General features: G+C 38.4%; 3 protein-coding genes across 3 annotated transcripts; 1 reads left to right on the top strand and 2 right to left on the bottom strand.

Moving 5' to 3' along the window:
- Positions 1-240: 240 nt before the first annotated feature.
- nelfb.L (negative elongation factor complex member B L homeolog) lies at positions 241-6,820 on the bottom strand. Its single transcript, NM_001096402.1, is given in 13 exon segments — positions 241-765; positions 864-972; positions 2,168-2,309; positions 2,405-2,511; positions 2,602-2,744; positions 3,147-3,242; positions 3,534-3,636; positions 3,716-3,828; positions 4,546-4,731; positions 4,825-5,055; positions 5,430-5,529; positions 5,615-5,778; positions 6,643-6,820. Coding segments are annotated over 13 exon segments (1,734 nt in total). The 5' UTR covers positions 6,745-6,820; the 3' UTR covers positions 241-627.
- Positions 6,821-11,064: 4,244 nt separating this feature from the next.
- Positions 11,065-15,276, bottom strand: fcn2l.L (ficolin 2-like L homeolog). The gene is given in 8 exon segments (NM_001086304.1): positions 11,065-11,505; positions 12,072-12,206; positions 12,457-12,586; positions 12,846-12,973; positions 13,289-13,327; positions 13,690-13,734; positions 14,129-14,242; positions 15,159-15,276. Coding segments are annotated over 8 exon segments (906 nt in total). The 5' UTR covers positions 15,226-15,276; the 3' UTR covers positions 11,065-11,257.
- A 2,217-nt stretch (positions 15,277-17,493) lies between these two features.
- LOC108698159 (nicotinamide N-methyltransferase) lies at positions 17,494-20,649 on the top strand. Its single transcript, XM_018229437.2, has 4 exons — positions 17,494-17,598; positions 18,663-18,868; positions 18,982-19,186; positions 19,807-20,649. The coding sequence occupies exons 2-4, from the start codon at positions 18,721-18,723 to the stop codon at positions 20,234-20,236; spliced, it is 783 nt and encodes a 260-aa protein (XP_018084926.1). The 5' UTR covers positions 17,494-17,598; positions 18,663-18,720; the 3' UTR covers positions 20,237-20,649.

Here is a 20,649-nt window from a genome sequence, read left to right as displayed (position 1 = left end):
TCCCCAGTTTTATTGAAGTTGTTTTGGGGATCTCCTCGTTAATTAGTACAAGCAGTGTGTATGATAGTGCTGATCTATAGCTTGGTATAGAAAGTTATTTGGCGCCTGCAACAGGTGAAAGGTGGTACAGCAAACAACAACAAGCTGGTGTTCCTTCGGAGAGGGCAATAGACACGTCTTTATAGCTAAATAACTAGGACTTGCATTTGGAAGCAATTTACAAAAAAAAATTAAAAAACATTGACTCGTTAGCACTTTATTTAAAAATAAACAAAATTATCAAAAGAATAGACAAAAGGCGTGTTCAATACCAAGCCTGTAGATTCGGCTCAGGTACACTGAGTGCTGGGATCAAACAAAAGGGCTAAAATAGCAAACGAGTAACTGCCAGTTTTATACAAAACCCACCTGGGTCTACCCTAAAGGCCAATGGGGGATGCTGGGAAATGCAGTGTGACACCAAGGGGAGATAGGAACTATAGTACATATAAATAGCAAATAAAATGGGACTTTGCATCTGTCAGTGTTTGAGAAACGTTACTGTGTTATCCAACTATCTCTGAAATATTGGGGGGGGGCAAGGTACCTCCTATAATGGTACAACACATCCATCTGCATTTCCAGCCACTAAATCACAGGGGTTGTTGGGACAGCATGAAGTGGTAGATCCATGGATTGTGGTTCCGGTTCTGGTGCTGGCGGGCTCTTTCTCTGCTGGATTTTATCGCTCAGCGTGTTGTACAGCTCTTTCAGCGGCTCTCCACTCTGAGAAAAGATACATTTATTTTAGTTACCCCACTGGTTGCTAGATCACACGACAGGGCATAAAACATCATCACTCTTAGGTCACAAGCAGCACTTACTGTTTTTGGTGGTTCCAGGGCTTTCTGTAGGGCCTCCAGTTTGACAGGTGCCACCTTGTGGTGAAGGTGAAGCAGTAACCGGAGCACGTGCCTGTGTACATTCTCTTTTCTGCAAAGACATCGTCATGCGTTTATATTAAAATGGAACTATAATGAAAATTTAATATAAGCTTCATCATACTGAAATAAGAAACTTTGTAAATACAATCAATTAAATAATTTGCATTGTTTCTGAACTAATCATGTTTATTTTCACTATCCTTCTCTCAGTATCTGTTTCTCTTCATTCTGTCTTGATACAGCAGTTGGGTGTCAGATAGTCATTGACAGTTAGATACAATATATCTTATAGGGAGCTTCCTTTCCAAGCAGATGAATTAGAGCTCACTCAAATAATTGATTCAGTACAAACAAAATAACTGCCTGCATGTAGAGAGACATGATGTCTGGTGATTTTAATAGAGTGAGCTCTGCTAGGAAAGGAAACCCCCCTATAACATATATTGGACACCCAACTGCTGCATGAAGAGAGAATGAAGAGAAACAGATGATGATAAAGAAAGTGAAAATAAACTTGATTATTTCAGAAACAATATAGAATATTTAATGGATTGTATTTAGAAAGTTTATTATTTCAGTATGCTGAAGCTTATATTCCATTTTCGCAATAGTTCCCATTTAGGGTCAGGGCACACAGGCAAATTCGGGGAGTTTAGTCGCCCGGCAACTTCAGAAAATGAATCGCTCTGAGTGCCATCCCGCTGGTGATTTACATTTAGCCGGCGGGAAGGCAGTTCGCCTGGAAGGAAAGAAGATTTGTCGCCGGGTGACTAATCTCCCCGTGTGCCCTGACTCTAAAGCTGCTCTTTACAATTTATAACAAACAAGGGTCATTGGATCAAAGCAGAACAAGAGGGTCTTGTGCACAAGAGCTCATAATCTAAAGGCTGTAATGAAATCTCCAAGCTAAGCCACAATCAGGTGCTGGCAAAACTGTGCCTGCGGCATTTACCCTTGACTAACAAAAGAGCAATTGTTTAATAAGCAGAATGTGGTTCCTCTTGTAATGGGCCTGATTATGTGCCGTAAGTACATTGTTTGTTCTATAAAGGCAGCCCAAGGACACGATGATAATGCACAATGGACTGGCACGTACAGAAGTGACAGATTGAGGTCACACTTGCGGCTGAAGAAATGCATTTGTGCCCCTAGATGGGGATAAGTGGGCGAGTGCTTGGATCAAGATACAGAAGTGCTCAGAGCATGGGAGTTCGATGGGAGGGTATATGAGGGGCAAATCTTACTTTGAGCAACACGTAAGGAAGAAGCCATCAAATACACTAGAGCAGAAGTCCTCCGAGCCAAACTCGTCGCCCAGCAGGGTCAGGTTACTGGTGAACAAGTGCAGGAAGATGTCAGTGAAGGCAGTGTCACCGGACATCTCCTCTGTAAAGGCAAAAGCAGTACAGATCAGCGGAGCCCGGGGAGGGGGGAAAGCAGTGTTACTGTACCTTTAAGGCTACATGGGGGGTGTGACTTACTGAGTGCAGGGAGTAGGCGGAGTAGGAAGTTCTTATTCCTTTGCTTGGTGATGTGCAACGTGTAATACAGTCCCACCTCACACGCGAGTCGGTTCTCCTGCAGAAACCTGACTTGGGGATACAAAGCAATGTTAGACTGGGGTACCCCTTATATATGGTAAAGAGTCCCCCACCCTTTTCTTTCCTTCGTCACGCACTTTGTAAAGACATCGGGCAGGGTGTTGGGGTACGTGACCGGCACCTTCTCTTCGGTTGGCAACTTGCTTTCCACGTTGAACGTATAATCGTCCACCACTAATCCAATGAGCAGGGGCAGGAATTTCGTGATCAGCTCAGTATCCTGCAGAAAGGGAGGAGCCACTGGTTATGACCCCCCATTTAAAGTGACACTACAATTATTACGCCATCATCACATAGTTATAACAAATATGGCTGCCTGCACCAAGGTAGCTCCCCTTCAATATATCTCTAAGATGTAGACAGTAAAATTCTTAGACAATTTAGATTTATTGATCATGGTTTTTGACATATTTACATTCTGCATCTCTCAAGCTTGGCATTTCAACTGCTCTCTGGTTGCGACAAATAAAAGTTCCTAGAACCCAGGTAGATGTTTGGAATAGAAGAGTAGGAGAGGACAAGAAAAAAAAAAAACATCTTTACCCTTGCTGTGACTTTCATTGAGGGATATGACAGAGCCCCCTTTTTTTAGTGTAATATATTAATAGCACATTAACTTTACCAGTCTGGGCTCTTTAAAAACTTGGCTGTCGATCATATCCCATGCGCCATGTCCAAGCGAGAGCATCCTCAGCAGCAGGAGAAGTTCCTGATTGTCCTGTAGAAAGCAAGGAGCGTTAGGACAGGCCCAAAATTAATCTAAAATACAAATATAGTCTCTGGACAACAGAAGTGGTGGGATCTAGAGTGCCAAAGAGATGAGTTTAGGTGTGTGGGGAGTTGTATTACAGTCCATTAACAACTAAAGATATGGTGATGTAACAGTTCTGATACAAATACTAAAGATTCAGTCTCCTAACCCACAGCAACCAATCAGCATTCAGTGTTCTACTGCTGTCTGCATAATGAGAGAAAGTTTGTGATTGGCAGCTGATTTTATGACACTTACTCTAGGCAAAGACTCCTGGCTGATGAGTTCTTGCAGATTTCGGATGGTGCTCATGGCCAGGGTGTTGATGGCGAAGGGGTCGCACAGGATCATCGACAAGTCTCTGCGTCAAAGCAAAACGGAGTGAGTGTAAAGCCTTGGAATGGTCGGATGCCAGAATACTGCACCCTTATAATTCTCACCCTAGAACCTGCTCCTGTCCCTTTTTCACTCCATCCAAAAAGCCCTGCAACTCTCGTGCTCGCTTGGCGTCCACAAACTTCTCACGGATACAGGCGTCCAGGCACCAGGTGAACTGCAAAAGCACGGGAACCATACATATACTATACAGAGATGGAACGTTCTGGGCACACAATAAGCTATACCCTCATATTGTACTGTCTAAGGGAATCAATATGGCACCTCCCTCCTCCCATATGTATAAATACAAATATACAGAGAAGGAATGTTCTGGGCACACAATAAGCTATACCCTCATACTGTACTGTCTAAGGGAATCAATATGGCACCTCCTCCAATATGTATAAATACAAATATACAGAGAAGGAATGTTCTGGGCACACAATAAGCTATACCCTCATACTGTACTGTCTAAGGGAATCAATATGGCACCTCCCTCCTCCCATATGTATAAATACAAATATACAGAGAAGGAATGTTCTGGGCACACAATAAGCTATACCCTCATACTGTACTGTCTAAGGGAATCAATATGGCACCTCCCTCCTCCCATATGTATAAATACAAATATACAGAGAAGGAATGTTCTGGGCACACAATAAGCTATACCCTCATACTGTACTGTCTAAGGGAATCAATATGACACCTCCTCCCATATGTATAAATACAAATATACAGAGAAGGAATGTTCTGGGCACATAAAAAGCTATACCCTCATACTGTACTGTCTAAGGGAATCAATATGGCACCTCCTCCTCCCATATGTATAAATACAAATATACAAAGAAGGAATGTTCTGGGCACATAAAAAGCTATACCCTCATACTATTACCTTATGACAAGGATCCACAGTACAGATCTCACTTATATCCAAGTCATGGAGAGACATGAGCAGCTCCGCCCTCAGGGTACAGTAATGCACATTGCGAGTCCTTAGGAAGAGAGTCCGCAAAAACTGCAGAACCATGTCATAGAGCTTCACATTCTTCCCGATCATCTGGGTCAGTTTCTGCACCACCTGTTATGGCAAATGAACAGAAGGCAATACAATGTAGACACTGGCTCAAAAAAACCTCCTTCATTCCCCACCAACTTAAGACTTGGCCCTTACCTCACCCTGCCTTCTGGTTTTGGGGGATTGACTGAAGAAGTTGTGTAGGACAGAGAGGTCGCTGCTGAGCAATACATTCTCTTTCTCCAGGATGTACTGCTTGAGCAGGGGGGACACCTCATCTCCAAACAGAGCCTGATTGTCCTGCCAGATCTGCCTCTTCACCTCAACCGCGCACGCTTTGTATAGATCCTTATCAGCCATCACCAGCTTCAGCTTCTTCTCCGGCACCTGTGGGTCAGCAACGATTATTGTACAGCGCTGTGGAATATGTTGGTGCTTTCTATACAAATGTATTTCGATAACCATCGCCATTCAATATTTGCAGCTTTATAGAAGTACAACCAAGTGAAGTGTTCTTCTACAACTTGCCCACCAGAGGCCGCTGTTTGATTGGATGATACATAACTGGTTGCTATGGCGAGTTCTGCAGCTTTTCCAGTCCAGGGGCCCATGCTTAATGTAATTCCGAGCCCTGATCATGTTGTTCTTTAGTTAAATCCCCCTGTGATGCTCCACGTTGCCCCCTCTATCAGCCTACTCTCACACTGTATGTGCAACAGAACCAGGAAGGAATTTAAGATCCATTTGGGATCCGGCGGTACCTTTGGGAGATGCTTCATGACGCACATGACCACGGGCTGGATGGAGGGCATCTTCACCAGCGCAAAGCACTTCTCCAGGAGCTCCTCCAGCTTGCCGTACCTGAAGGGAAACCACACAATGCTCATTGATTTCATTTATTTAGCTCAGCGCCGACCCATTACAAGCCCCAATGCCCCTCACCCACCTGCCCCCATCCTTTCCCTCGGCGGCGATGGCGGTGACTCTCTCCAGCAGCTTGTCCCTCAGCTCCTCCAACACCGTCTGGTGGAACTCATAGCGCGGGATGCTGTGCAGGTCCAGGAAGGGCAAGGCAGACTGGAGGGAGGGGAGCAGCACCCCATTCTCAATCTACAGAGACACAAACACAACTGTCACTTAGCCCCGCCCACTCATCTGTCACTGAGCTTCCAGGGGCCACATGTAGAAGGGCCCGAGCCCAGCATTAACTTACAGCAGCCATTGCCCCTGTAAATCCCATCAGCCCTTGCTTGGATGTACCAAAGCTCCCAAGATCCCCAAATATGGGAATAAATGAGGGAGGGGGCAGCTATGTCTGGGGAGAACTACAATTCCCAGCAGCCCCTGCCTGGACATACCAAAGCTCCCAAGATCCTAAAATACGAGAATAAATGAGAGGGAGCCATGTCTGGGTGAACTACAATTCCCAGCAGCCCCTGTCTGGACATACCAAGGCTCCCAAATGAGAATAAATGAGGGAGGGGGCAGCTATTTCTTTGGGAGAACTACAATTCCCACCAGCCCCTGCCTGGACATACCAAAGCTCCCAAGATCCCCAAATATGGGAATAAATGAGGGAAGGGGGGGCAGCCATGTCTGGGGTGAACTAAAATTCCCAGCAGCCCCTGCCTGGACATACCAAAGCTCCCAAGATCCTAAAATATGAGAATAAATGAGAGGCAGCCATGTCTGGGTGAACTACAATTCCCAGCAGCCCCTGCATGAACATACCAAGGCTCCCAAATATGAGAATAAATGAGGGAGGGGGGCAGCTATGTCTGGGGAGAACTACAATTCCCATCAGCCCCTGCCTGGACATACCAAAACTTCCAAGATCCTCAAATTTGGGAATAAATGAGGGAGAGGGGGTGAACTACAATTCCCAGCATGCCCTGTGCTGCTAGTAAGACAGTCTGGTGCATGTCAGGAGGAGTATTATAGGGTTCAGTAGCAGCAGAGGTCAGAGACTCGCACCTGAAACTGTTCAATGGCCTTCAGGGGCTCAGTACAGTTAGTGAGGGTTTCCTTCAGTTCCTCCCCATTGGCGACCCCCAGCTCGGACAGACCCGCGAACATTCCGCCTCAGCAAGTGGAGCCTGCGCTTCTCCTTCCAGTAACGGACCCCGTTATCATCAGCGCTATTTAAAAGTCCCGCAGAAACGCTAATGTTTAGCTGCTTGGTTCCGGACGGGCAGTAAGCGCAACAAGTCTCATCTCGCGAGACTGTGACTTCCGCCCGCCGCGCGTAGAAAGTCAGTGACGCAGAACGTCGTCGTTGTGTGGTGGGAGTGGCTTACATTAGTCTCATTCTCACACAAAGCGGCAGCCTGTAAAGCGCGGGAATCTGTGCTGCTCTTTGGAAACGCGCTGTTTTATGTGGAAACTGGGCAAAAATGTTCAGAATTTACCACAAATGGCCTAATTTATGAGGGTGGGAATTGGTGGACTATGTCAGCAGGCTTCTTTTTTTTTAAAAAAAAACTTCCCAGACCAAGTATTGTTAGTGCAACAAGGTCTGGATTTGTCACATGCTAAGTGACTCCAGAAAAAAGGGCTAAGAAAGCTTGAAATTGAGCAAAAGTAATTTAACTGTGGTTTCCACACTGAAATGTGCGGATTTCCAGTCAGTTCCATCCGTGGCAGAACTATCAGGGCCCAAACAAGGCTTCGCTAAGGGGATTCTTCAGTTCATAAAGCACCCGTTACCCATAAACAGACTGCGCCAATTATTTCCACTTCTGGTCTGATGTGTCATTTAAAACTAGGGCCATATTTTTACCACAGTTTTAAGGAGAAAAAGGGCAAATTTAGAAGAATATAATAGGCGATATAAACGAACAATAATCCCTAATGGATTATGTGCAAACAAAGGCAGCATTTTTCAGAATTTAAGAGACAAAATATGGTCTAATATTGGTAGGGTTGCCACCTTTTCTGGAAAAAAAATACCGGCCTTCCTATATATTTATCTTTTTTCCCTATTAATAACATTGGGATCACTGACCTTCCTATATATTTATCTTTATTCCCTATTAATAACATTGGGATCACTGGCCTTCCTATATATTTATCTTTATTCCCTATTAATAACATTGGGATCACTGACCTTCCTATATATTTATCTTTATTCCCTATTAATAACATTGGGATCACTGACCTTCCTATATATTTATCTTTATTCCCTATTAATAACATTGGGATCACTGACCTTCCTATATATTTATCTTTATTCCCTATTAATAACATTGGGATCACTGACCTTCCTATATATTTATCTTTATTCCCTATTAATAACATTGGGATCACTGACCTTCCTATATATTTATCTTTATTCCCTATTAATAACATTGGGATCACTGACCTTCCTATATATTTATCTTTATTCCCTATTAATAACATTGGGATCACTGACCTTCCTATATATTTATCTTTATTCCCTATTAATAACATTGGGATCACTGACCTGCCTATATATTTATCTTTATTCCCTATTAATAACATTGGGATCACTGACCTTCCTATATATTTATCTTTATTCCCTATTAATAACATTGGGATCACTGACCTTCCTATATATTTCTCTTTATTCCCTATTAATAACATTGGGATCACTGACCTTCCTATATATTTCTCTTTATTCCCTATTAATAACATTGGGATCACTGACCTTCCTATATATTTCTCTTTATTCCCTATTAATAACATTGGGATCATATCAATGACCTTCCTATATATTTATCTTTATTCCCTATTAATAACATTGGGATCACTGACCTTCCTATATATTTATCTTTATTCCCTATTAATAACATTGGGATCACTGGCCTTCCTATATATTTATCTTTTTTCCCTATTAATAACGGGAAGAGAAGTGCCACAATCGACCGAAAGTAAACATGCGTTTCATTCTTTCGTTGTGCTCCAAAATCAAGCCTGGACTGGCAATCTGTGGGTTCTGGCAAATCTCAGCGTGGCTGCCCATAGACAGTCACTATTTAGTGGGCTAGTGGAGGACTATTTGGGCCTCTGTGTACTTGAAATGCCAGGGCTTATTTTGACTCTCAGTCCCAAAATGTAACTGCTGTGCTATGTGGGTGTTAGTTACAGTTGGTAGGTATCAGTTTCTCGTCTCCTTATAGTGTCCGGGTTCCCCGAGAAAGAAAATGGACCCCTTTTTTCCGGCCTTATACAAAACTTCCACTTGACTTGAACATAGTGAGGATCGAGATGCAACTCCAGTGAAACTGGGTGGCATTAACCAAATACAAAATGGCACCTGTGAACGTCATGCGCATAGTGCATCATATTTTTCTGTAGTAACTGACTGTGGGTTGTGACAAGTGCTTGTGAAAGATGAACTGACGCCATAATTAAAAAAAAGCTGGGATATTGGGAAACAATAGGTCCCCAGAAATATTATTCTTTTTATACCATAGAGAAATAAACTTAAACCCCACACACATATAACTTTTTAATTGCTGCGAATTTCACTACTGGTCAGAAATAAGATATTTCTTTATAATATACCCGAGGGGAAGGTGTAATCCCCTGAAATATAATTTTCTATAAAATTTTTCTATGAAACTGAGAAGGGGGCGTTAGCTCCGACATATATTTTATTATATTAGCCAAAAAAAAAAAAATAACATATCTCAGGAGAGGGAGTAACCCCTCCCCAATTATACTGTTACCAAGGGGAATGGTTACTCTCACAAATATATTTTATTATAATATTACTGAGGGAAGGTTTATACTCAATTATATTTCTCATAACTGAGGGAAGTGGGTGACCCATATATTTATAATTGTTTATTAAACTAAAGGGTAGATTCACTAAAGGACGAAGTGGCTAACCCTAGCGACAATTCGCCAGCGTTGCCACCCGCAGGGACATCGCCAATTCCACCAACAGGCACAGGCGCCAATTCGCTAGTGAAAGAGACCGTCACTAGCATTCATTCACAAAATATAAAGAGAAGACACACACCGATTAAAGTAAAATGACGGGTTCCAAACCATAGGGGACTCCCCATAAGGGTCTCCAAACAAGACTATAGATACTCAGAGTAATGGATAGCACACCCAATTTGAAAAAATAATAGAAAATTTATTACAAAAAAGTAAAGAAAAATACAAAAATTATACAAAAATATTAATAAAATAATTATACAAAAATATTAAATAATATAATGATAACAGTGAGCCCATGTTATATTATTTAATATTTTTGTATAATTTTTGTATTTTTCTTTACTTTTTTGTAATACATTTTCTATTATTTTTTCAAATTGGGTGTGCTATCCATTGCTCTGAGTATCAACTAGCGTTCATTCACACTCTTTCGCCAGGCGACTTTTTGATGTGGCGAAAGGTCATTACTCCGCAAATTTAGTAAAGTGCGGATTTAACTGAACGTTACCTCTTTCACCACAGTTGACTTTGCCACCTCAGAGCAGGAGAAGTGCTAAAAAGAAGCTAGATCTTCCTCAATCTTCTGTCACTTACATCATATCCTGTGTGCCGAAAATGCATTAAAGTTCCAAAAACTCTGGCGACTTTTCCATTTTTGAAGCGGGATTGCCTGTAAAAGGAACCGGTTTTCTCCAGACATTTCTTAACACATGGAACATTGGATTTTTGTAATAAAAAGTGGAAGCTTCAAGCACCAACATTTATAATAAAGACCTCCATACAACTTTAAAATGAAATTAAATTGACCTAAGCGCAAGATCACTAGAGAATTTTTGATAGGCACAAACGAATGCTAGCGCATCTTCGCTAAGAAATGCTCGCACTGCCGCAGTAATGCTAGCGAAAAGTTGCAAGCGTTCGACACCCAGGGAGCAACTTTGCATATTTAGCGTGGTGGTAGTGAATTTGCACCGCTGGTGACAATTCGGCCTTTAGTGAATTTGCCCCTAAATCTGAGAGAGAGTGTAGCTCTCTAAAAAACAGTTTCTTAATTATACAGAAAACAATTTAAAATAATGTTTTCTGTGCATGAAGGTGCTTAATATTTTCATATATAACCTCGATTTCATGTTCCATGAAGCTACTTTCCCCCCCAAAATTATTCAGTCCAACACAGATTTTTGTGGTCTCTGTGAAAACCTAAAATTGGATTCTACTGTACACTGAAATAATGTTTATAATAATATTGACACCGATCAGAAGCTCCACCAGATGCACAGTTTTTCCATGTGTTGTGTGATGCTGGGGCACAGAAGATTTTGTGTAGATTAGGAAAAGTCACACTTCTGTTATATTGATTTTCTTTTAATATTGGCTCGTAGTTATCTGAATTGAAAATAGCTTCAGTGTATAAGTAAGGGTTGTAAGCAATTTTAAATTAAAATAATGATTTCCTTTTGTATTTGAATGGCAGAGGAGAGCTTTATTTAAGATTTTTATTTTTAGGTTTTTTTCTTAAAAACTCAGAAATCTTGTTTGTGCTTAACTATGAAAATCTTGATAATCAAAACTTGTAAAGATAACCCAAACGCAGTTCAATCACATTCTAGCCTTTATTTTCAATGTCTACCATAGATGTTAGGCCCCCATAATATTTTAAAATGTAATTATTGATAGTTTACAAAGGCCTAATTTTCATTTCCGAATGTTTGTAGGAATAATTGTGCCCTCTGCCATACCAGTTGATCCCCTCTGCTGTGTTGCTGCTGTGACTTCCTAACAGATACAACCCATTGAGGTTTGAATGATGACAACCATTGTACCACCACGCTCCCTTGTATTTAGTAGCACAATGTTCAGACCATAAGTCGTTGTCTTGATCCTTGGTGGAAAATGGCATGGTGTTGTGAACCTTCATAGAATCCCCTAAAAATAAAAGAAACATGAATTTACACATGACAGAATAAATCTTTGATATGATGCCCCTCCTTCTGGTTAATTACTGATTTCATAGCCGATGACAAATGACAAAATTAATTTACATTTCTGATGAAGAATACATACCATTTAAAATATTTTTTTTTTTTAAAGGAATATGTCTTACTGACATTTAGGTGGTCGAAGAAAAAGAGACAACTTTTTGGCAAATTTTTTCAAGTCTAATTTTTTCTGTGATTAATAAATCTCAAAAATCGAGGTTTAGAAACTCTTTCGAATTTTCAATATTTCCCTGTAAATACTTGACTTAAATTTTGAGTTTTGATCCTAAGAAATTTACCAATTTAATGTTATTCGTTTTTCTTGAGTAATAATAAGTCAGCACCTAAATGTCCATTGGTTTGTGTAGACGAGTGTTGTGTTAACCATATTTATAAATTATAATTTTTATAAGTCTGCAATTTCAGACCCCCCCAATGGTCGTAACGATCTTTATATTTTGAAGTTTGGTGTTACCCCTAAACAAAGAGAATTGATAATGCACATTCACTTACCTATATTACCCTCCTTCATGGCTCCAATTAATAACTTATACTTCTCTGACTCCTCCAGAATCTGGAAGGTTTCATATTTAGCAAAGTGCTTTGTGTTCTCAAAGTCATGCAGATCAATCCTCAATTCCCATGAGCCTTAAAGGAAAGAAATAGAATTTAAAATTAGATAGTGCCGCCTTCTTAGTGGAATTATTATTCTCCCTGTACCATCTATGCCAAAGGAACAAAGAGAAAGCTCATCCAGAAAACAAAAACCTGCATCACTTTTCAGTAAATGTTTTCTGTGGGGTGTTCAAATACTAGAAACACAGCACCAGGTTGTGATTTTGAAATTAACCTTGTTTTTAACACCTGCATCTGTAATTTGAAATGAGATGGACCTTACCCGATGAGGTTAATTTATGAAGATTATCATTCCCCAGCCAAAACTCATTAAGCCTGCTGCCAAACCCTGATTTATAGGACTTCCAGTCACGGAAAAAATCCACAGAGCCATCCCAACGTCTTTGGAAAACCTAGAATAATGGAACACAAGAAAAAATAATGTATTTAGTCAATACAATGGTTTTTAGTTAGTGTATTCGCCTGGTAGACGTCATGATTTATGAGAACAACCCCAAATCAATTGCAATTGCACATTTTAACTTATACATTTTAAAGGGTTCTGCATTGTGTGTCACTGAACAAATGTGAGCAGATATGCATATATTATAAAAATGCCTATAACATCCCATTGAACCCGCTACTAAAAGGAAGGCTAGAGTGCTGACTTACTATCCAGCCTCCTCCGTCGGTATGCATGTCACACAGCACCTTCATGGGATGGACACCATCTGGGTATATTGTGTACCAGTCGCTGAGGACCACTCCCTGGTCTAGTAGTTCCTTACAGTTTCTAGCAGCTGGAATAGAGTTTATAGATATCAGAAAGTAAAAGATTGTATGGACCTGAGTTTGGTTTCAGCCAGTCTGTGAAGAGTTTGTATTTTCTACCGTGTGGATTTCCACTGGGGTCTCCAGTTCCCTCTTACACTCCAAAAGCATAGAGGCAGGTGAACTGGCTTTTAATTGGTGCTACTGGGGGAAGGGACTTTAGATTGTAAACTCCACCGAGGAAGAGACTGATGCAAATGATGTAAGGAGCTGTGCCACGGTGTTGGCTCCATTTAAATATCAGGAAATAAAACAATAGTAGAAATGAAAGCCATATCACTCACCATATACCAAGTTAGCATCACCATTGTCTCCCTTTTCACCTAAGTGTCAAATAGTATCACAGTGTTAGTAAGCACTTGATAGTATACAAACATGTCTTTTTATCTGAAGATTGCCTGCCTATTACACATATTTTGGAATTACAGAATGTAAAGAATGTCAGACTGGACCAGAATAAATAATTTACTTTGTGTTCTGTTTTGTGGTGTTGGGTGTATATAGGGATGCCAAAATGGAAAATATTCTGTCGAATGAAGATTTATAGGGATATAACTTCATAAATTATTGTATGTTAAATTAAATTCTCTTTATGGGAAAATCCTAATAATGAAACCCATGGGTTTCCTACCCTCATTACCGAAATCTATACATTTTATATGTAGTATGTGGGTTTGTCACTAACCTTTCTGACCTGGAGGTCCATATTTTCCCGGCTCTCCACGGGCTCCTTTTTAATGCAGAAAATAGCATGTTGGAGACATAATTAGAATATATATATATATATATATATATATATATATATATATATATATATATATATATATATATATATATATATATATATATATCTTTATTGCAGAACTTTACTTTGGTTTAGTAAAGCATTAACAGTGTTGGAATTCATTCTTTTTAAAGTGCTCTATTTTTCAATTAATTAGGATTACAGGAAATGAAAGAAAAAAGAATAATTAAACAATGGAAAGAGAAAAGACCATAAAAATATAAATTATAGCTTTAAGTTTACAGGAGATCTGGTAAAAGAGATTTTAATTATAGGCTCAACTTCATCAGCAATTGGTAATTTATACTATTATTTTTGTGGATTTTTGAAGTCCAATTACCTTTCTCTCCTGTTGACCCCAATTCTCCTTTTTGACCTGGATGTCCTGGTATTCCTGGACATCCTCTGAGTATGGTCAGCGTGCCTGAATCACCGACACCCACAACTTTCACTTCTGTGAGTGTAAAAAATAACACTTTGAAAAATTTAAGGATGGGTGAAAATGAAGAAATGTTAAAAATGTCTACAAAAAGTTCTGCCTCAGTACCCTTGTGTTGGCCTTTAAAATATCTAATATATCTAATATATAAAGAATATACAAAGAACATGATGATGCATTGCTGAAATACCCCAATTTAATTTAGTATTGTCTTGGCACATTTATCAAACAGTAAAGAGATTTAAAACAAAAACATATCCATGTTGTAATCCCCTGAAAACAAATCCTCACCCAATACACTTTTGTGTTGTAGTGACATGGGCAGATGCATTTATGAAAATTAAAGGCTTTGAAAAATGTCAAAAAAACTCTCTTTAACAGCTCCATTGCCAGTTTATTTATGAAAAGTCAATTCTTGGAAACTTGATCACTTCAAATCGTGTAAATAAAACAATTGTGCTCTAACACATTCTAGTCTTCATAATTCAATGAATCTGCAACTTATTTTGAAGAACTTGAATTTTAAAATATCTTGAATTTTGAAAACACACCTCCCTTAACTTTGACAGAAACTTTCAGCTGCCGATTGAATTTTTTTCTTAATGAATCTCAAATGAAATCTCAAATTCAGAGTTTTGGAAACTTGAGTTTGAAAACAGTCAAGATTGAGTTTTACAGCAAAATCAAAGTAAAAACTCTAAATCTACCCCATGCCATATTTTTCACTGAATGTTTGTGGAGTATTGTCTTTAAACTATGTATTTCTTTCTTGATTTGAACATATTACAATATTACAAAAGAAAATCTAATACTAATGAAAAACTGTATTTCATCTGTATCTCCTTTGGTGCACAACAACAATTACTATTGTAAAATTGGCTATGCAGAGGCCTGAGTTTCCCCACATATTTTTGCATATTCCATATATTACCTGGACATGTATCATGGGCTTTATAGAGAGGAGCCAATAGGCAGATTATGATAGCTGGTGCCCACATGGTAGATTCTTCCTGGTCCCACAGTAGTAATTCTATTTTAGCTGGTGCAGTGTTAAGACCCAGTTTAAACACCTCCGTTATACCTTTTCTGTGAACTTCTTGGTACATAGTCCAAAGAAATGGCAAAATAATTAACAGCTTGTAAATAAATCACCAAGTAATCCAATAAATCACCAAGTAATCCAAGCATTGTTAAATCAACTGGATAAAGTGCAGAAGAGATGTGACTCGTTTGACCATTTACAAAATTCTTTCTGTTAAAAGTAGACAGTACAACCCTTAAAAACTTCAGAAGTTAAAAAAAAATTAGTTACCTAAATACACTTCCTATTGACTTCTATACAACCTTGAGGGTTTAAGTTGTTGATGTGTTTAACATTTTTGAGATTCTTTGGCCTTTAAAACATTTTCAATATTCAAGTTTGAAAAACTTAAGCTAAAATATATTTGTAATCATTTTATATTTTTTTGCTTTTTAAAAAAAAAAAAAAAAAAATTGAGTTTTAGGAAATCAGCCCCATTGCAGTTTTTGGATTTATACAGCACAGACTTATTTGTTAATATATATAATTTTTATGTGCACTTCTGTTTTCTACATTCGCATTCTTTTGCCAGGTGAAATTTTGCATCTTATCCTATAAATTTAGTAATTTAGCCTGAGTGTCTTTTTTATGGGCTGGTATCGACAGAACTATTTCCTTGCGATTCTCCCTGATACTCCTTAGAAAGTTATTACTATATGCCCTTCCATGTCTAAATTGGAAGCTAGGAGCAACTACAGTGAAAAAAAGGATGTTGGGCACTACAGGCCCATATCTGTACTCAATCCAGGGCCTCCAAGTTGTTAAAAATTTCTGTTGGGTGTTGAGTAAAATGCTAGTAATTTTTTCTTGGGACATAATCCAGTTGATTCTGGATTTTACTGGGTCAATTGGGATTTGTTTTTGTTTACAGGCCCTAGCTAGGGTCCTTTTAGCTGCCATTAACAGACTGAACTGTCCATTGTTGAGTCCTTCTGGTTTTATGCCTAATAAGGCTATTCCATGAGCATAGAAACTCCCAAAACAGAGTAGACCATGTTAAAAATCCTAATCCAAATTCTCCGAGCATTGGGGCATGTCCACCACGTATGGAACATTGTGCCTATTTCACCACAGCCCCTGAAGCAGCTAGGGTTGGCTAACGGAGTGAATTTAGCGATGCATGCTGGTACTAAGTACCTTCAAAAGAGTACTTTATAGTTTGTCTCCTGTAAGGAAACATCATTCAATGACATTTAAGCAGTATTCCACGCTTGATCCCAATCCTCGGGAACTAGTTCCATAGAGAGATCTTCATGCCGAGCTAGCATGTAAGGTAACTTCTGGGGCAGTGGAAGATCAAAGAACTTATTGTATAGGCACAATACTGATTTACGTAATCTAGGAGAGTAGATGTACCACCTTTCAAAAAATGTTTCTGCGTTATCTTTGCTCTTTACGTGTAGCCATTGTGAATGTATCTTTTGCCTTGTGGGATGGAGTACTTATCTATCAGCTGTTGAAGGGGGAATGGTCCCGAGGATGAGCATAGCTGGCCCACTGCCAGACCACCACTTAAATTTTGAAGCTTGTAGATCTGGAATAAACTGTGGATTCCATAGTATAGGTGCTGCTGGACTGTGGGAGAACCCAAATTTAGTTTCTTGTTTAAGGTATCCCAAAGTTTTAAGGTATGTTGAAGGCACCTGCTGGCCTTTTTGGGTCTCTTCCCTAAAGGGCACTAGATTAGTGCAGTAGGAGAATACGGCTGGATGAAGGTAGCTTTCAAAGATACACAATGAGATCTATCTTCTAAGGTGTGCAAGGTTAAAACCTGTGCCAGTTGGGCGGCTTTATAATAGAAAGTGTAATTTTAACTGAGTTTATACGGTCTATCCAAAATATATGGTGGGAACGCCACATTTTTATGTAGCTTCTGTAAGAACAAGTCATTAGAATAATATTGACAAACAGTCTACATGTCCTGTAGGTATTTATAATCACTCCCTTATTTATATTTCTTCATTTACATAAGCAGAAATATATTGAGAAAAATACATTTAACAATATTTATTTATTTATTTTAATATAACAAAGTAATACAGAACTCTTGATCCATGTGAATCTTTGCACTGTTTTACCCTTTGGCGTCATTATCATAATTCATTAAATAAAATAAAAGCAAAATTAATGTCAAGTGAAATGTTCTAAAGTAAATTTACACTCTTTTGCATGAAGTCCAATGTTTGCTCTTCTCATGCAAAACAAATTAGCCGTCCTCTTAATAGTATCTAGGGAACCAAACCTAGGAACCACAGCTTCAGTAGAGCGTTGCCTGCACCCAAAAGAAACGGTAAGTTACTGAAGAGGGAACTTTCTAAGTATATACAGTTCACATCCTTTGTGACTTTGTGAGGCACAAATGCATTCATTTTTTTGGCTTCATAGGACCTACAGTTCTGGAATCCTATTTGTCTAACAATAGATTATTCAAATGTATTTTAATTGATTAACTTGCTTTACCACTCTACATAGACCTAGAGGCACATTTATCAAAGGTCGAATTTCAAATTCAAGTGATTTTTTAAAAACTCCCATAAACTCCCATGAACTCGAAATTCGACCAATCAAAATTTATTTAAAAAAATCAAATTTGTTAAACTCGAATCAAGTTCAAATCAAATTCGATTCGAGTTTTAAAAACTTGATTCGAGTTTTTTCTCAATGTCAGGAAGGCTGCAAACAACTCCAAATTGATCCCAGGATGTCTCCTATTGACTTAAACAGCAAATCGGCAGGTTTTAGTTAACAAATTGTCAAATTTGAGTTCTTAACAGGCCACAGTATGATAATTTTTGAAAATTGAGGATATGCCCCCAAATGTTAATTGTAAAATGTAGATCTTGCCTTTGATTTATAACTTATGTTTGTAGGATATTTAAAAAACAGAAAATTCTTGCCAGGTATTTGGTGGCAAGATTTTTAATTTTTGATAAAACTCGGATCACGGGGATAACAGTGGCACACAAAGAAAAATAACTGATGAAGCGCATTAAGGAACTCAATGCCATTTAATACAATAGGTTATACCGATCTGGACGCTTGAAAAGCAATAAATATGCCACTTCAATGGCTTAATGTAAACCAAGCATAAATTTGGGTTTAATTTTGATTTCTTTTAAATCCAAACTACTACTATGGCTGGAAAATTACATAGGGAGGTATAACAAACCGTAGAGCAACCAGTAGGGTGTTTTCTAAATTTCTGGGTAGTTTTCTTATAAAGTTCTAATTTAAAACACTTGAATTCAATATTTGACTTATAAATGAATTCATTAATGTTCTCTATGTTGAATTTAAAGATAATGACACAATTGATCTCTATTAATCAAAATATTCCCTCTTTTTTTTCCGTAGGAACACTACCTTGACATTTTTAAGGAAACTTAAAACATCCACTTCCACTTTGCTTTCAATGGCTTCTACTCAATATAAGCATTACCATGATAAAGAGTATGATCCTTGCATTTTATTTGAAACATACTTGGGGACCGATATGGATGCTTCCAAGAACCAGTTGATAGAATATCCTATTAAATCTCTTCGGGATATATTGTCTTCAGGTATGACACAGACACAAACTCTCCTGGATACAATAGTCTCTCATATAAACTATTTACATTGATTTCATTAATCTTATAGTTGTGCTAATGCTTTTTTTATTTATTTGATGCAGGTTTGGTGAAAGGAGAAACTCTGATTGAACTTAGTGTTACATCTTTTATGCATATGTTGGTGGCTGCTGATTACTTTGACAACATCATCATGTTACACTCCTGTGAATCCGATGAACAAGAGGCACAGAAATGGTTAAACAAGGAACCAGAAGCCATAGACCACTCTCACCTTACAACCTTTGTCTGTGGTCTTAAAGGGGAATGGTGAGTAAAAGAAAGCGGTCAAAAGAAAAGAAATTTCTCTAATCGAGAAAGGTTGTAAAAAGAGTGTAAAAACCATGAAAAACCCTACTACAAAGGGGCCTGTGCTCATTCTATTGGACCATATTTTATCCATTACTTAAAATGAATGGTGCACAAAGCAAAAATTATAGTACTACCAAAAAAATGTATTGAAAAATTTGAAAAAAAAATATAAATTAATATTAACCACAGGACATACTCACAGTTCACCCCAGTTCCCGGGTGCAAACAGTGACAGACCAATAGATGTGATTTCCTCCAAAAAATAAGCCAGCAAGTAAAAAAATAAATGGGTCTCAAATATATTCAATATATTTTCAAAATGAGAATTTGCATTTAAAAAAATTGTTTACATAACTCTGCTAGAGATAAGCAATTTTTTCGCCTGATACAGGTTTGCAGCGAATATCATGTGGTTAACGTTTTCATGAACCTGTTTGCTATGGGTTTTGTCTTGCTCGAAAACAACTGAATGCTCTATAAGTTACAGTATATCTTCTAATCTTTCCAGTTAAGCTAATGTTTCCCTGACTTAAATTGAATGGAAAACTTGATTAATTATTTTAAGTCTTGTTTTCTAGCACAACATGTGAGGAACATGAAGAAAAAACCAGAAGAGCCGTCAAACAGGTGGTACGATGGGATATTACCAAAGAGAACCCACTTGGTGATGTTGTGTTGCCCCAAGCAGACTGTGTGCTCAGTTGTGCGTATTTGGATATTGTTAGTAAAGATCATGAGATGTATCTGAAACTTCTAAAACAAATCTCCTCCCTTGTGAAAATAGGAGGTCACCTGATCATGATTGGAGCCCTTAATCAAACGTACTACATGTTAGGCCAACACAAGTTTTCTTCCCTGACTTATGATGAAGAGTTTTTACGAAAGGCTCTGGCAAAGAACGGGTTTATAATAGAGAGATTTGGGAAAGAGAAAAGCAGACATAATTCTGGTTTGTGTGATTATGAATATTTGACATATTCTGTATCCCAAAAGGAAAGAGAGGCCTAAATTCCTGAATCTCCAAAGACAAAGTTGTGTTTATGTTAATGATTACATTGTTGTCCTTTAATTAGCTTTCGGTGATGCTGTGTGATGATAAATAACATAATAAATAACCTCATTAAGAGGCGCATAATATTTTGGCACTATATAGGATAATAATTAGTGGTGGGCTGAAAATTCTAGTCTATGGGCGACAATTTTTTTTCACCCATTGGAGTCTAAGGGCACTCTTTACTATTAATTAAATATTTTATAATATTTTGAATTGGTTGGTATGGGGTAATTGCCACTGCTCTGAGTATAAAATTGGTAAAATATTATAATGTCATTTAGAATGACATATTGTGTATGTGATTGGCTTTATTTTGGCTGCTAAACCATTGTAATCATTATCTAAATAAACATATATTTACACTTTA

Source organism: Xenopus laevis, chromosome 8L, assembly GCF_017654675.1.
Source record: "Xenopus laevis strain J_2021 chromosome 8L, Xenopus_laevis_v10.1, whole genome shotgun sequence".
NCBI lineage: Eukaryota > Metazoa > Chordata > Amphibia > Anura > Pipidae > Xenopus > Xenopus laevis.
This window is presented reverse-complemented; position numbering and strand designations above follow the sequence as displayed.

Bases quoted from the DNA above. Each gene is read 5' to 3' on its own strand.
- LOC108698159 (XM_018229437.2), top strand. From the start codon at position 18,721: ATGGCTTCTACTCAATATAAGCATTACCATGATAAAGAGTATGATCCT. The intron at 18,869-18,981 runs GTATGACACAGA...TATTTGATGCAG, and splicing joins TCGGGATATATTGTCTTCAG to GTTTGGTGAAAGGAGAAACT. The intron at 19,187-19,806 runs GTGAGTAAAAGA...CTTGTTTTCTAG, and splicing joins TGTGGTCTTAAAGGGGAATG to CACAACATGTGAGGAACATG.